We start from the raw sequence: 14,927 nt of genomic DNA, 5'->3' as shown, positions 1-14,927 counted from the left end.
GGCAGATCTAGCTGCAAGAGTTTCTCAAGTAGACAAGGACTCTGAACTTGATCTTGACTGGAAACACCGAGGTGAGATATTCTTAGCTCGGTGGGCTCACGATTCATCAGGACATCAAGGCAGAGATGCAACATACCAATGGGCTCGTGACAGATCCATAGACATTTCCATGGATGCTATCACACAAGTCATCCATGACTGTGACATTTGTGCTGCTATTAAGCAGGCAAAGCGAATTAAGCCCTTGTGGTATGGTGACAGATGGTCCAAGTACAGATATGGTGAAGCTTGGCAGATCGACTACATCACTCTACCATGTTCTCGTTCTGGTAAGCAGTACGTGCTTACTATGGTAGAGGCGAACACTGGATGGCTGGAAACTTATGCAGTTCCACATGCAACTGCACGCAACACCATTCTGGGTCTGGAGAGACAGATCCTGTGGAGACATGGAACTCCAGAGAGGATTGAGTCAGACAACCGAACTCATTTCAAGAACAACCTTGTAAAGAGCTGGGCAAAAGAGCACGGCATTGAGTGGATTTTCCATATTCCTTACTATGCACCAGCTGCAGGGAAGATTGAACGCTACAACGGTTTGTTGAAGACCACTCTCAAAGTCATGGGAGGTGGAGCTTTGAAAAACTGGGAAAAGCATTTAGCACAAGCAACCTGGCTGGTGAATAGTAGAGGTTCAGTGAACCGAGCTGGACCAGCACATTCAGATCTGCTACAGAAAGTAGAAGGTGATAGAGTTCCTGTTGTTAGGGAAAAGAATCTGTTAGGTAAAACTGTTTGGGTATTTTCGCCATCAGGAGAGGCTAAACCTGTCCGAGGGGTGGTTTCAGCAGAAGGTCCGGGTCACACTTATTGGGTAATGCAAGAGAATGGTGAAATTCAGTGTATTCCACAAAGAGATTTCACTTTAGCTGAAAGAGTTTAATTTCAGACTGTTGTACAGCTACATCACGTCCAAGGGAAGAATCCCTGAGGAATCTACGCTGCACGAACCCTGAGAGCCCTGAGTCAACTGAGAGTCCCTGTGTTCCTGTTTCCCTTTTCTCCGCTTCATCTGCGGAGAGACAAGCTGGTTTCCATTTTCTTGATGTTTTATTTTCTTGGACTTCTGAATCATCTACATCTGAGTATAGCCAGAACGGACTATGAACTTTACTTACAAACTGTAAATATTGTTCTGGATTGGATGGACAGTACGAACAGCCAATGAAATTGTTTAGAAAGGGGTGGACTGTGATCATTTGAGGCTGTGCCTTTAAGACAAACAGTGCTGGGACACTCTGGCTGAATGTTTTTGGTACTAGAACAAAAACATTCTGATATTCTAAATGCATTTCATTGGTGAATAGATAAAATGCAATTTTAAACTGTAAAGCAGTTGGAATTTTTTTCTCTCAGTTCAGTTTGGTTTGGGAGTTGGGGGAGTGTGGGTTTCAGCCTGTTCTCCCTGCCTGCTTCTCTGCAAACTGCTGGAGTTGGCCTTCAGATAAGCAAAAACTAATCCTGCATGGGCTTTTGAAGCTTACTAACAACTCTTTCCCTTAATAACTTGCCTTTCTTTCTCTCTAACCCCTTTTTGGGAAAAAAAGAGAGGTGAGGGGGAGAGAGGGGGTTACAGGGAGGGGATCCCTCCTGGGGGAGGGATTTTTGTTGTGTTATTTCTCTTTGCTGTATATTTCTGTGTATATATTGTAAATACCTGTATATATTGTGTTATATATAACCTGCTTTCCATATATGCTTGTAAATACATAGCTTTGCTCCTCCGACTGGGTTTAGCTGTGGTTTCTTACTCTGTGGAGGAGAGAGAGCTAAGCCCTCTCTCAACCTACCACACTAAGTCATCCTCTGTCAGCAGTAAAGATCCAAGTGACCTGGGGGCTGCTTCTTTATGGAGATGAACACTAATGTCTCTCGATTCAAAGCAGCCTCTTTGCTTCATCTGTGCCTGTAAGACAGCTGTTTTGCAAGATCCTGTAGTGTAGGATCTTGCCAGAGACCCTCTGGATATTGAAAATCATTCACCTGCTTTTTGAAAATACCAGTCAGTTCTGGCAACCTTCAGTACCTTCTGTGGATGATCTGGTGATTAAAACCCTTATTTCTGGATATTTCAGTGTTTTCTTCATTTCAACACGACGAATTCAGCTGTCATTTCTCACAAAGAATAGCTTTGGTTGGAAAGGACCTCAGAGATCATCTACTCCAGCCTCCCTGCCATGGGCAGGAAAGCCTCTCAACTAGACTGAGCTGCTCAAGGTCTCATCCAGCCTGGCCTTGAAGAGCCTCTAGGAGGAGGCATCCACTACCTCCCTGGGCAGTCTATTCCAGAGTCTCACCACCCTCATACTGAAAAACTTCTTCCTAAGCTCCAGTCTAACTCTGCCCTCCCTCAGCCTGCCCATTTTCACAAAGGCCATCTTCCCCCCAGCAGAAAGCCTTTTATGGAAGATCTTGTCATTAGGGAAAAACTCTGTATAACAAAACCAAACTGTGCTTGTTCCTAAGTCAGATGTGAAGATGAAATCAAGTTTCTAGCTACTTGAAGGCATCTGCTATAGTAAGCAGCAGCAGCAGGAGTTCCACCGAAGTCTGATTCACTCTGGTAACTTCTGCACTGCAGTTACTTCACAGAATATTTTTTCAGTGAAAGTTTCCAGTCTGAATAGACAGAGGCTGCTCTTCCTTAGACTTCTCTCCATCCCACATAGTGTAGGTGTTTCATTCCAGTATGCAGGTAATGCAGATTTAGGGTTTTTTTCCGCAAGCATGGTATTTCTTTGGAATTCTGTTTAAGGTTAGTCAACATTTTTGCTACTTAGTGAAGAGAATAACATGATATCTTTAGATGTAATGGGAGAACAGTTAGAGACTTTTCCCACTTGCTGCTGGAAAACAGACTGCAGGAATGGATAAGTGAGGTGGTAAAATAACCTTCCAACTGTTTCCTTAGGGCTTTATGGAGGATGAAGGACGGCAGAGGACAACAAAGTACGTCTCCTACATTTTTGCAGAGGAGAGCGACCTGAACCGTCAGTTTGAGAGAGAAAAGGCAAGAAGCGAGCAGTTAGCCACAGTTACCTTGGCTCTGGTGCCAGAAGATTCCCTCCCTGTGGAAGAAGTCACACCTAGGGAGGATGATGCTTTAGTCTCAGAGTCTGACAATGAAGAAGAAGGGAAAGATGGCAGGAAGAGACAAAAAAGTCAGAAGGCCAACTCTGGTTCTCTGTTGAAATCAAGTTTCCAAGACACCACCCAACAGTCAACACCAGCTAAAGGTAGGTGATGGCTTTGACATTTGGGAAGAACCTTGCCGTTTTCTTACAGATCCTTCCTTTAAAGAAAAAAAAAACCAACTGATCTGCTGTTAGCTTCCAATAAAGTTTTTGACACATTTATTTTTACACTTGATTATTTCTATGCTTTTTTTTGATGTTCTTTTCCCCAGAAGAGTTATGTTTTGGAATACTGTAGGTGTGGAGTTTCTTAGTTTCTCTGATGTTTGACTGTCAGCAGTCACTGGGAATATCAGCTTCTCCCTGTGTCATTTCAACCCACGCACATGAAAGGGGCTCACACACTGTGCATGCCCCTTGGATATTGAGTTACTTTTCTGGTGACTTGAAAGGCTGAAATGGTTCTGCAGAGGGTCAGACAAATGCCAAATCTGTGGCAAGGAAGGAGGCAGGACTGTGTGGCTAAAACTGGGCAGAGTGGGGAGACCATGGTAGCTAGCAGTCAGACTGGCTTAAGCTGCTGACAGAAAGAGCATCCATGGGTAAATTTTTTGTGTGCCTTGGATGTTCCCTGGTGAACTGACAAAGAATCTGTCATGGACTCTCGTTTTCAAAATACCTTACAGCTCAGGCTGTTCCCATCAGAGAGCAGTATCTGGGTGGAGCTTAAGTCCTTGAAGGCATCAGAAGAGATTTGAAAGTGCTTTGTATTTCTTGAAATACCTAATTCCTTCCTCCCTAAGGAAAAGGGTGGGCTGTGCCTCTCACTGAAGCACATCCATTCATTCCAGTGGATGTGTAAATGGCATCCTAGGTGTGGGAGATAGCACAGCAGCTGACAGCCCAGCTACTTCACCGTTTCAATTATAGCATACAAAAATTCTTCCCCTTTTAGCTGTGTGGTTTTTTCAGTTGGAAATTTCTCCTACTGAGCCTTAAGAGTCTGTGCAAAATGTATTTGTTCATGTATTGGAGCACCTCTGCTATGAGGATAGGCTAAGGGAGCTGAGTTTGTCCAGCCTTAAGAGAAAAGAAGACAAGACTCCAGAGGAACCTTAGGGCTACCTCCCAATACCTGAAGGGAGCCTATAGGAAAGCTGCAGAGGGACCTCCTGAAGGTGTCTAGAGACAGGACAAGGGGGAATGGTTTGAAGCTGAGGCAGAGCACGGTTAGACTGGAGCTGAGGAAGAAGTTCTTCAGTGTGAGGGTGGTGAGACACTGGAATAGGTTGTCCAGGGAGCTTGTGGATGCCCCCTACCTGAGGGTGTTCAAGGCTAGGCTGGATGAGGCTTTGAGCAGCCTTTGGCAGAGGGGGTTGGAGTAGATGATCTCTGAGGTCCCTTCCAACGTAAGTCATTTTAGGATTCCATGGTCCACTGTTGCAGACCTTCGAGTGGGATGAGCATACACAGAGTAATGCTGACTCCTTGTCTGAGAGCAGGTTAGCCATTAACTAATTGCTATCACACAGCGGTAGGTTTGGGATTGACTTCACCCACAGCATATTGTAACAAGATGGTCTTCTCTCCTGGAGCTAACTGCTTTATTTTTTTCCAGTTATTTGGAATGTCTTAATGTGAAAGCTCCCAGCCTTTTGGGGACATATTTGAAAGGGGATGTGGTGGTTTAGTTGTTTATTTTGTTTAACTACTTGAATGTTCTTACACCTTCCTTGATAAACACCAAGAGAAGGGAGATTATCTTTGCAGTGATACCAAAGCCTCATTCTCATTCTGCTTTGAGCCAGAGAAGTCAGGTTTCTGGCAGATCCTGAGAATCTCTGTGACAGAATCTCTCTCCGGACAGCGGTTTCTGGATAAGCTAATCTGGCCTTTCATGGGCTTCTAAGTCTGCCTGTGAAGGGGCTTCTGCCCTTAGAGTTTTATCTGATGACAGGGAGCTCACTTTACTTTTGGAGGCTGGAGGCAGTCATTCGTGATCAAACCTCTGCTTCCAGCAGGGTAGAAGAGTGTGAACAGTGTAGCGGTGCCTGGGTGGCTGGGGGAGTGCTTTGTATAGGGAGAAAGATGAACAGTTACAGGAAGCTGTGAAAGCAGAATAATTGCAAGGCTGTTTGCTCTCAAACCAGGCTCAAAGCCAGTGCCTGTGAAGTCTCAGGGGAAGAAGCTGTCTTCCCTTCAAGCTGTTGAAGAGCCCAATGAACTCCCAGAAAACCTTTCAGGAGAGAATTCTACTTTGGAAACTCTAAAGCAGGAGTCCACTCTTTCCATGTATGCTCCTTCTGCTGATGAGGATGGAGATGTGGCTGTGGTGGAGGAGGTCAAACTTGAAGACCTTAAGGTAAGGTCACATTTCTTCATATTCCTTATTGTTTTTATTGTCTGAGCTAAGTTCTGTGCTCTCACAGCAAGGCTGCAAGCTATAGGGGATTTAATCATTTGTGAGAATGTTTGGGGTTTTTAATTTGATTTCCAAGTCTTCTAGCTGCATTGTCTAGAGGTGAAAATTATTCCAGGAGGGTAGATGTCCAAAATACAGTTGTGGGTTAGTGCTCTCCAGGTTCCCTGTATTGGCATAATGCACGTCAGCACTTAACCTCAGTGGGAGCACACAAGTGCTTCATAGCATCTCCTCTGTCTGCTCTGAAGTAGGAGGAACAACAACAACAAAAAAAGAAATACCTTGATTTTGACATCTGAGTTGTGTAGTTTCCCTGCTGCAGGACTGAGCCTGCAACAGGAAGCCTTTCTGAGAGACAGGATATGTTGGCTTGGACTCAGCACAATCTTAAGGCAGCTACCAGCTGTCTAGGCCAAAACGCTCGGGTCCAAATGGCTTAGAGTGTGGGATTGGCAGGGAAAGTGCATAAACCTCTATATCTAACAGCATGAAAATCTAAATTTCTGCCTTGATTCTCTGCCTGTGAAGGGGAGAGGAAAGATCATCCCCATCCGACTAGTCTGTTACAAATGAAACCATCAAAACTCTGAACTCCTCAGACACTGCTGTGTGAGGAGCCAGCGTTGGGCCAGAGACATTCAACAGTTGATGTAAAATTGTTCTTCTGTCCATCCTGTGCACTAGAAGACATGTGGCCAAAAGAAGGAGAAGCGTTCCAAAGCTGCAGCGGTGGAGAGATCTCATGAAACCTACAGGCTGCTGAAGCGCAGGAATCTGATTGTGGAAGCTGTTCGAAACCTCCGGCTGATCGAAAGCTTGTTCACGTGAGTCACTCTGAGAGCAGGCTGCTGGGGGCCTGCTGCACTGTGCTGCTAGAAGCTCTATTTCAGCAAGCAGACCATGGCCTTATTCCATCCTTGGCTTTTCATGGCCCTGGTGGCACCCCGTGCTCTAGAGTTAGAGAGGAGGGCACACGGAAGGTGGGGAGGGGTTGCAGTTACACTGAATCCTCCAAAGCAGTCAGCCCTTTGGAAGCAGGAACAGCTCTCTGCAGATCATAGCACAGAGTGATTTGTTTATTGGATTTTAGTAGGCTACATAGAATTATAGAATCACTAATGTTAGAAAAGACTTCCAAGGTCATTGAGTCCAACCACAAACCAGCACTGCCAAGTCCACCACAAAACCACATCCCTCAGCATCTACATGGTTTTGAACACTTCCAGCAACTGATTCCACCGCTGCTGTGGGCAGCCTGTTCCAGGGCTTGACAACCCTTTCAGTGAAGAAATTTTTCTAACGTCCAACCTAAACCTCCCATGGCACAATTTCAGGCCATTTCCTCTTGTGCTCTTGCTTGTCTCCTGGGAAAAGAGACCAGCCCACACCTGGCTCCAGCCTCCTCTCTGGAAAGTAGAAAGCCTCCTCAGCCTCCTCTTCTCCAGACTGAACAACCCCAGCTCCCTCAGCTGCTCCTCCCCAGCCCTGTTTTCCAGAGCCCTCCCCAGCTTCATTGCCCTTCTCTGGACCTGCTCCAGCCCCACAATGTCCTTCTTGCAGTGAGAGGCCCAAAACTGAACCCAGGATTTGAGGTGCAGTCTAACCACTGCCCTGAACCAGGGGCCAAATCTCTGCCCTTATCCTGCTGACCGCACTATTGCTGACAAGCAGTAATGGATATAAACTTCAGCACAGGAGGTTCCGCCTCAACATGAAGAGGAACTTCTCCACTGTGAGGGTCACAGAGCACTGGAACAAGTTCCCTAGAGAGATTGTGGAGTCTCCTTTGGGGATTTTCAAGACCCATCTGGATGCATTCCTGTGCAACCTGCACTAGATTCTATGGTGCTGCTCTGGGGCTCAACTCGATGATCTTTAGAGGTCCCTTCCAACCCTTAACATCCTGTGATCCTGAGACTGGCCAGGATGCTGGTGGCCTCCTTTTATGTCCCATAAATTGAGATCAGAGAACTTTCTTCTCTGCTCACAGTATGCCAGGGCTTGGGGCCCCTTAGTAGGATGCAGCACTTTCCTGCTGCTTATGTTTTATTTCCTCACAGTTTCAAAACTTGTCCATGTTTTACTCTGTCATGGACTGTGGAGACTCCTGTTCTCATGGCAGCCATCAGTGGGCACCAGGAGTCTAGCAAGGTCCTGTAAGTTTGCTTTTCTTTGCAGTTTTGTGTGGTATGGTTATATGTCCTCTCTTAACTTGCCTTGTCTGGACTGAAAATACTGCCCTGAATGTTGTAACATGTTTCAGCATTCTAAGATTCACCTCCAAAGAGATGCTGCAGTTCTGGTGCTCTCCTGGAGTCTCAGCTTCCCAGTTGTCACAAATAGAGTTGCTCCATCCATCTTCTGTCAGCACATAAGGTCCTGGCATGCCAATATACACAGGGCTCCCCACATCCTCTAACAAACAGCTTAAGCCCAGCAATGATGCAGACTGCCTAAAATTCAAGGTGGTTTTGCATCCTTTAGGCTTCAGAAGATGGTGATGGATCAAGAGAAGCAAGAAGGTGTCTCCACTAAATGCTGCAAGAAGTCCATCGTCCGCCTGGTGCGGAGGCTTGCGCAAGAAGGACTCCTCAGACTCTACCACACCACAGTCATTCAGGATGGCATTAGTAAGAAGGTGACTGCACAGAGCCCTGGCAGCAGAAGCAGCTTCTCTCACAACCTTCTGATTTATTGACATATTTTGGGCTGGAAATCATGGGGATGATTTCACTCTCTGTAGCAGAACCCACAGCTGAGCTGCCCAGAAGCTACATGTCCCAAACTAAGCTACTGTGAAAAATAGATTAGTGCTTTCAATTATTGTGCTGCAGATAATTGTGAGACCAAGGAATAGTCCAGAGATCAAAGTCTCTGAATCTCCCTTCTGAGAGGTTCTGCTGCTTATCAGTTATGCAATTCATGGTTGTCTCCCTGCACTGTCAGGCTGCAATACAATTCTGGTTAATCCCCTTCTGAAAGTCAGGAGTATATGAGACATCATGAGTTAGCTTCTGAGCTGAAACTGAAGAGAACATGATCTATCTGTTTTAAAACAAAAATTAAGGTTTATGGAAGTCAAATACCTGTAGTTGTAAAGCTGGGGCTTTGTAACTGCTATGAGGAGAGGCTGAGGGAGCTGGGGTTGTTCCACCTAGAGAAGAGAAGACTCTGGGGGGACCTTAGAGCTGCCTCCCAATACCTAAAGGGAGCCTAGAGGAAGGCTGAAGTGGGACTTTTCATAAGGGTGTCTAGCAACAGGACAAGGGGGAATGGTTTTAAGCTGAGGGAGAGCAGGGTTAGCCTGGAGCGTAGGAAGAAGCTCTTCAGTACAAGGAGTACAAGGATGGTGAGACTCTGGAACAGGCTGCCCAGGAAGCCTTCTCCCTGAGGGTGTTCAAGGCCAGGTTGGGTAGGGCCTTGAGCAACCTGGGCTAGTGAAATTTGTCCCTGCCCATGGCAAGGGGGTTGGAGTAGATCTCTGAGGTCTCTTCCAACCCAAACTATGAAATCTCCCCCTGCACAATTCCTGTAGAGCATCTGTGGGATCTTGCCAGTGCTGTCAGCAACAGCACATGCTAGTTTGGCCTTATGAGGCTGGGCTTTTCAGTTGTCCCTTTCAGCCTAATATTTACAAGTTAAAGTGTCTGTTCCCCAAATATTGCAGATGTTAAAAATCAAAATACCTGAGGTTTGTAGGAAAAATGTTAACTGTTGATACAGAGACCATAGGGTCTGGGCTCTTGCTTAATGCAAACTGGCAACGGCAGTTTTCGTAGAACCATAGAATGGTTTGGGTTGGAAGAGAGCTCCAAAGGTCATCGAGTCCAACCCCTGTGCAGTGAGCAAGGACATCCTCCACTAGATCAGTTTGCTCAGTTGTCACCCAAAAGTGTTCCTACTCTGTGAATTCTTAAACCCTCATGGGATCCACCCGTTCTGGCTACAGTTAGCTGACAGTCTGTTAATCTCTGACTGTTTATGCAGCTGCTTAAGAGCCACTCTCCCCATAAACAGCTTTTGGGTTGTGCTGCTCTGAACAGGTGGAGTTTGTTGTGCATCCTTCAGTGAGCCCTAGCGATCCCCTCGTCAAAAGTGCCATCGAGCAGGTGCGCTTCCGGATCTCCAATTCAAGCAGCACCAACAGGCAAGTGGCAGGGATGGTCTGGGTGGCTCGTGGGGACCTGGGCTTTCCTACTGTGTGCAAACAGAGGCAGAGGGAAGGCGGGGGGGAAAGTGAAAAAAAAAAAGTAAGCAAAAGAAAAGCAAATTCTCCTCTTTAGCCACGGAGAAATGGAAGCATAGAGCTGGAGCAGGATGCTGCACATCTCCTGAAGTCAGGCAAAGGCATTGAAGTCTGCTGAACTTTTTTTACCAAATGCTGTGTGGTTTTAATACAGGATTAAAGTTCCCCAGACACCAACATCCCAAGACCATGCTGAGGAAGAAAACGGGGGGCAAGAGGCAGCCCCTGCTTCAGGAGAAGCACAAGCAGGCTCCTGTAGAGCTGATAATGGTCGTGCAGGGAAAAGTGATGAGAAAATGGGCATCGGCCAGCTGAAAAACTATCACCCAGTTACAGGTACAGCTAACTGGTTTTAATGGAATCCTGCTTTGGCTGTATGTACAAACAGTCCCTCTCAGCTATTGGGCTTTCCTAAGATACAGTTGGGGTGGGTTTTTTTCTTCCTTTATAGAAGAAAAATGGGGTTTAGATTCAAGCAATCTCACTGTCCAGGGGTTTCTTTGCTGCTCATTTCTTACTCTTTGCAAGCTGGAGTACTTGCATTCACTACTGCTTTATTATTTGTAGCTTAATATTTGTAACAGGCATTGACTTTCAACTGCCCATCTCTGCAGAGGCAGCTACTTCTCCTGTTCTAATCCTCTCTTTATTTCTGCATGGTAACTTCATCTTCCCTCACAGTTCCAGGACTTGGGCGTTCCCTTGGCTTCCTTCCCAAAATGCCCCGTTTAAGAATGGTCCACATGTTCCTCTGGTACTTAATTTATGGGCACCCTTTAAATGAAACACAGCAAAAAGGAGGTGGTGATGGTGAGAAAAAAGGCAGCAAGCAAGGGCTGGATGCAAATGCAACTGTAATTGAAGCACAACCAGATGGGACCTTAGAAATTGTGACAGCTGAGGTGAATCCTGAAACCTCTGCCCAGGAGACTGAAGTAGAGCTGTCTAATCAAACAGGTAAGAGATGGCACATCCTGACTTTGCTACAGGCTTGGCCATGGTTCAATGTAGTGCTGCCATGAGTGATTGACAGTAAGATTTCCATGAAAACACCTGATGGTAGGAACACTAATGTTTGAAATAAACACACAGCTATTATTAATGGCCTGGGCTCCAGTTGAAAGGGATCTTGTGCAGGGACATTGTTCTGGAGAGTGAAGTAGAGTGGAAGAGTAAAAAGCTGGGAAGTTTGCTCCTAGTTCAGTGAGCAGGATTTGAATTCTGAGTTGGGGTCGTTCATCCTGAAGAGGACAAGACTGTGAAGAGACCTTAGAGCAACCTTCCAGTATCTGAAGGGGGCTACAGGAGAGCTGGAGAGGGACTTTTGACAAAGGCATGGAGAGACAAGGATGAGGGGTAATGGCTTCAAGCTGGGAGAAGCTGGATTGAGATGAGACATTAGGAGGAAATTTTTCCCTCTGAGGGTGGTGAAGCCCTGGAACAGGTTGGCCAGAGAACTTGTGGAGGCTCTAAACCTGGGAATATTCAAAGCCAGGCTGGATGGGGCCTTGAGCAAGATGATTTAGGAAGAGGTATCCCTGCCTATGGCAGGGAGATTATAACTAGATGATCTTTAAGGTCCCTTGCAACCCAAACCGTTCTGTGTTAACCTCAGGTAAATTTGCAGCGATGCTTTAGATTTCATTTCAGTAGGTACAGGGATCCACAGAAGCCCTAGTTACAGCAGCATGGCTGAAACTAACTTAGAAATGTTGCTACTTCTATTTCTTTGCCAAAAAGAACTTGTAAGGGGGAGCAAAATGCATGTCTTACAAAGTAAATAGGACATTAGAGGGAGTTGATAAACTGTTGCCCATGCTATTTGGTATAGAAAGATAAATCCTTGGGTTGGGTATCCAGAATGTTTTTATTTTTGTGTAGAATGCTGTAAGGATAGTTAAGTCTTGGAAGGGATGATCTAAGTGAAAAATGCAGCCTTAGGAGGGTAGTGCAAGTGCAATAATCATACTTCAGAACATGGAAAATTCATTACATTGGTTGCTGTCAGGCATCCTCTGAAATGTCTGTGCAAGCTAAGGAAAAAGAGCAGACACAGTAGGCTGAATGTGCTTTGCTTTTCCAGAGTCCTCATCAACACTGAAAAAACCCTGTAGTGGTCCACTTCAGAAAAGATTGAAAATCAATGGCTTAGATCATTTTCAGGTCATTTTAGATGTACAGATTTCCAGCCTAGGAACTGCCAAATGTGTTCTGCTTGCACACTCCCAGTGAAGCCATTGCTGTAAGCATGATGTTTGTCCCGCCTGGATCTCACGCTGGAGGGAAGGTATCCATCCAGAGGGACCTGGGCAGGCTGCAGAGCTGGGCCCAAGCCAACCTCATGAGGTTCAACAAGACCAAGTGCAAGGTCCTGCATCTGAGTCAGGGCAATCCCAGGCACTGATAGAGGCTGGGCAGGGACTGGCTTCAGAGCAGCCCTGAAGAAAAGGACCTGGGGGTGCTGGGGGAGGAGAAGCTCAGCAGGGAGCACTTGCAGCCCAGAGAGCCAAGCAGAGCCTGGGCTGCAGCAAGAGAAGTGTGGCCAGCAGGGCCAGGGAGGGGATTCTGCCCCTCTGCTCCACTCTGCTGAGACCACACCTGGAGCTCTGTGTGCAGTTCTGGAGCCTCTGTGCCAGGAAGGATCTGGAGGTGCTGGAAGGTGTCCAGAGAAGAGCCACGAGGAGGAGCAGAGGGCTGGAGCTGCTCTGCTGTGAGGACAGACTGAGGGAGTTGGGGTTGTGCAGTTTGGAGAAGAGAAGGCTCTAAGGAGACCTTATTGTGGCCTTCCAGGACCTGCAGGGGGCTCCAAGAAAGCTGGGGAGGGACTTTTTAGGATGTCAGGGAGTGATAGGACTGGGGGGGATGGAGCAAAACTAGAAGTGGGGAGATTCAGATTGGATGTGAGGAAGAAGTTGTTGCCCATGAGGGACTGGCACAGGTTGCCCACCTAGGTGGTGGAAGCCTCACCCCTGGAGGTTTTGAAGGCCCAGCTGGATGTGGCTGTGAGCAACCTGCTGCAGTGTGAGGTGTCCCTGGCCATGGCAGAGGGGTTGGAACTGGCTGAGCCTTGAGGTCCCTTCCAATCCTGACAATTCTGTGATTCTGTGATTCTTGTTCCTAGTGTACGTGGATGATGTGTCCTGGACACGCTACGTCCCTCCTCTGCCTGTGCACAGAGAGTTTGGATTTGGATGGGCTCTTGTTAGTGACATTCTTCTCTGCTTGCCTCTCTCCATCTTTGTTCAGATAGTGCAAGTCAGCTACAAGGTACAATGCTTCTTTTGAGTTAGGTTGGTTTACTTTAAGGTCTCTACTCTGCCCTGCTGAGACCACACTTGGAATACTGTGTCCAGTTTTGGGCTCTCCAGTTCAAGAGAGACGTGGACTTGCTGGAGGCTATGAGGATGACTGGGAGACTTAAACATCTCTCCTGGGAAGAAGGGCTGATAGCCCTGTGGCTGTTTAATCTTGAGAAGAGGAGACCTTATCAATGTCTTATCTGAGGGGTGGGTGTCAGGATGAGGGTTCCAGGCTCTTTCTGGTGGTGCTCAGTGATAAGGACAAGGAACAATGGGTACAAGCTGGAACCCAGGAGGTTCCATCTCAACTTAAAGAGAAACTTCTTTGGTGTGGTGGTGCTGGAGCCCTGGAGCAGGCTGCCCAGAGAGGTTTTGGAGTCTTCTTCTCTGGAGACTTCCAAAACAAAACCTGCCTGGACTTCTTCCTGTATGAACTGCCCTGGGTGATCCTGCTGTGGCAGCAGCGTTGGACTTAATGATCTCTGGAGATCCCTTCCAACTCCTAACATTCTGTGATTCTGTCTGCTAATGGCAACTGTACCTATAAGCAGTAACAAATATCCTCTTGGTCTGTTTGACCCAAACTAGACATTGGAGATAAACACTTCAGTTCCTGATAGTTTCTTCTGCTGAAGCGATAGTTACTTCTACAGCCACAGTGAAAACAACTGTCTAGCCCTGTAATACTGCAAATGCCTGTTTTGCAAAGAGCTTTTTTAATCTCCCAGCCTCCTCTGCCTCATTGATTAACAGGAGTTATGTTAAAGCTTAGAAGATATTTCAGTTGACACTTCTGGCAGCAAAGCTTTGATACTTGAAAGGCGGTAGTTGTATTTCACATTTTGATTAACTTGAAAGTAATTCTATTTCACACTGGGCTTTGATTAACTTGAAAGTAATTCTATTTCACATTTGGCTTAACTTCTCTAATCATTCTAGGTGGAGGGGCTGGAAGATTTTTTAACTGATCCCCTCAAAAAGCACACTCTGATCAGATTCCTTCCAAGGTCAGTTCGGCAGCAGCTTCTCTACAAAAGGTAAGGAGATGAGTCAAAGTAAATGGCTCTAGGGAGGAAACAGCAGTGGGTTCCTGTTATTTCCTGTTTGTGTCAAAGAGGATGTTGTGCCTTAAAACAAGGATCATCAGTCTGCCAGGCAGAGCTTGCCAAATTGTATTTTTCTCTCCCAAATAGAAGGTAATAAGAATCTAATAAACAATCTAATAAACAATATTCATGTATGCTGTCAGGCAGTCTTTGAAAACTGGGAGCTTCTGTCCTTCATAAGTCATCAGCAGGATGTTGCTTCTGTATAAAACACACTCCTGACTGCTTCTAAATTCAGAATTTAGTAGAGTTTAAATGTTGCTGTCCTTCATAAATCTTTCAGAAGATGCCACACTTCACAGTTCCTGCCTCTCACACCTCACAGTTCCATGCGATCGCCACTCGTGCTCCCATTGGCATGGCTGCCATTGTTTGCCATTCCTCATCTAGGAGATTTAAAAACTGAGTTTGGACTGATGATAGGAGAGGAAAGCACCATTAAAAGAAAGTGATTTCAACCCACCACAGAATGTGTGGACTCCACAGCAGCGTGTTGGTTTCCCCGGGAAGCCATTGCTAAGGGAATGATGTGGTTGGAGGCTTATCCAGTATCTATCTGGAGGTTAGGAACAAGCTCTTTACCATGAGGGTAGTGGAACACTGCAACGGGTGGTGGTTGAGGCCTCATCCCTGGAGATATTCAAGGTGAGGCTAGACAGG

General features: G+C 46.4%; 1 protein-coding gene across 1 annotated transcript in view; it reads left to right on the top strand.

Annotated features, from left to right (window-relative positions):
* The window catches only part of GTF3C1 (general transcription factor IIIC subunit 1), a 67,156-nt gene that overhangs the window by 22,122 nt on the left and 30,107 nt on the right, over positions 1–14,927 (top strand). Inside the window, exons 9-17 of the mRNA XM_054180738.1 lie at positions 2,972–3,296; positions 5,345–5,556; positions 6,301–6,440; positions 8,101–8,254; positions 9,660–9,763; positions 10,017–10,198; positions 10,544–10,819; positions 12,984–13,129; positions 14,101–14,198. Of these exons, the coding sequence (XP_054036713.1) occupies positions 2,972–3,296; positions 5,345–5,556; positions 6,301–6,440; positions 8,101–8,254; positions 9,660–9,763; positions 10,017–10,198; positions 10,544–10,819; positions 12,984–13,129; positions 14,101–14,198 (1,637 nt within the window). The remainder of the gene's footprint in view (positions 1–2,971; positions 3,297–5,344; positions 5,557–6,300; positions 6,441–8,100; positions 8,255–9,659; positions 9,764–10,016; positions 10,199–10,543; positions 10,820–12,983; positions 13,130–14,100; positions 14,199–14,927) is intronic.

Source organism: Dryobates pubescens, chromosome 4 (genome assembly GCF_014839835.1).
Source record: "Dryobates pubescens isolate bDryPub1 chromosome 4, bDryPub1.pri, whole genome shotgun sequence".
NCBI lineage: Eukaryota > Metazoa > Chordata > Aves > Piciformes > Picidae > Dryobates > Dryobates pubescens.
This window is presented reverse-complemented; position numbering and strand designations above follow the sequence as displayed.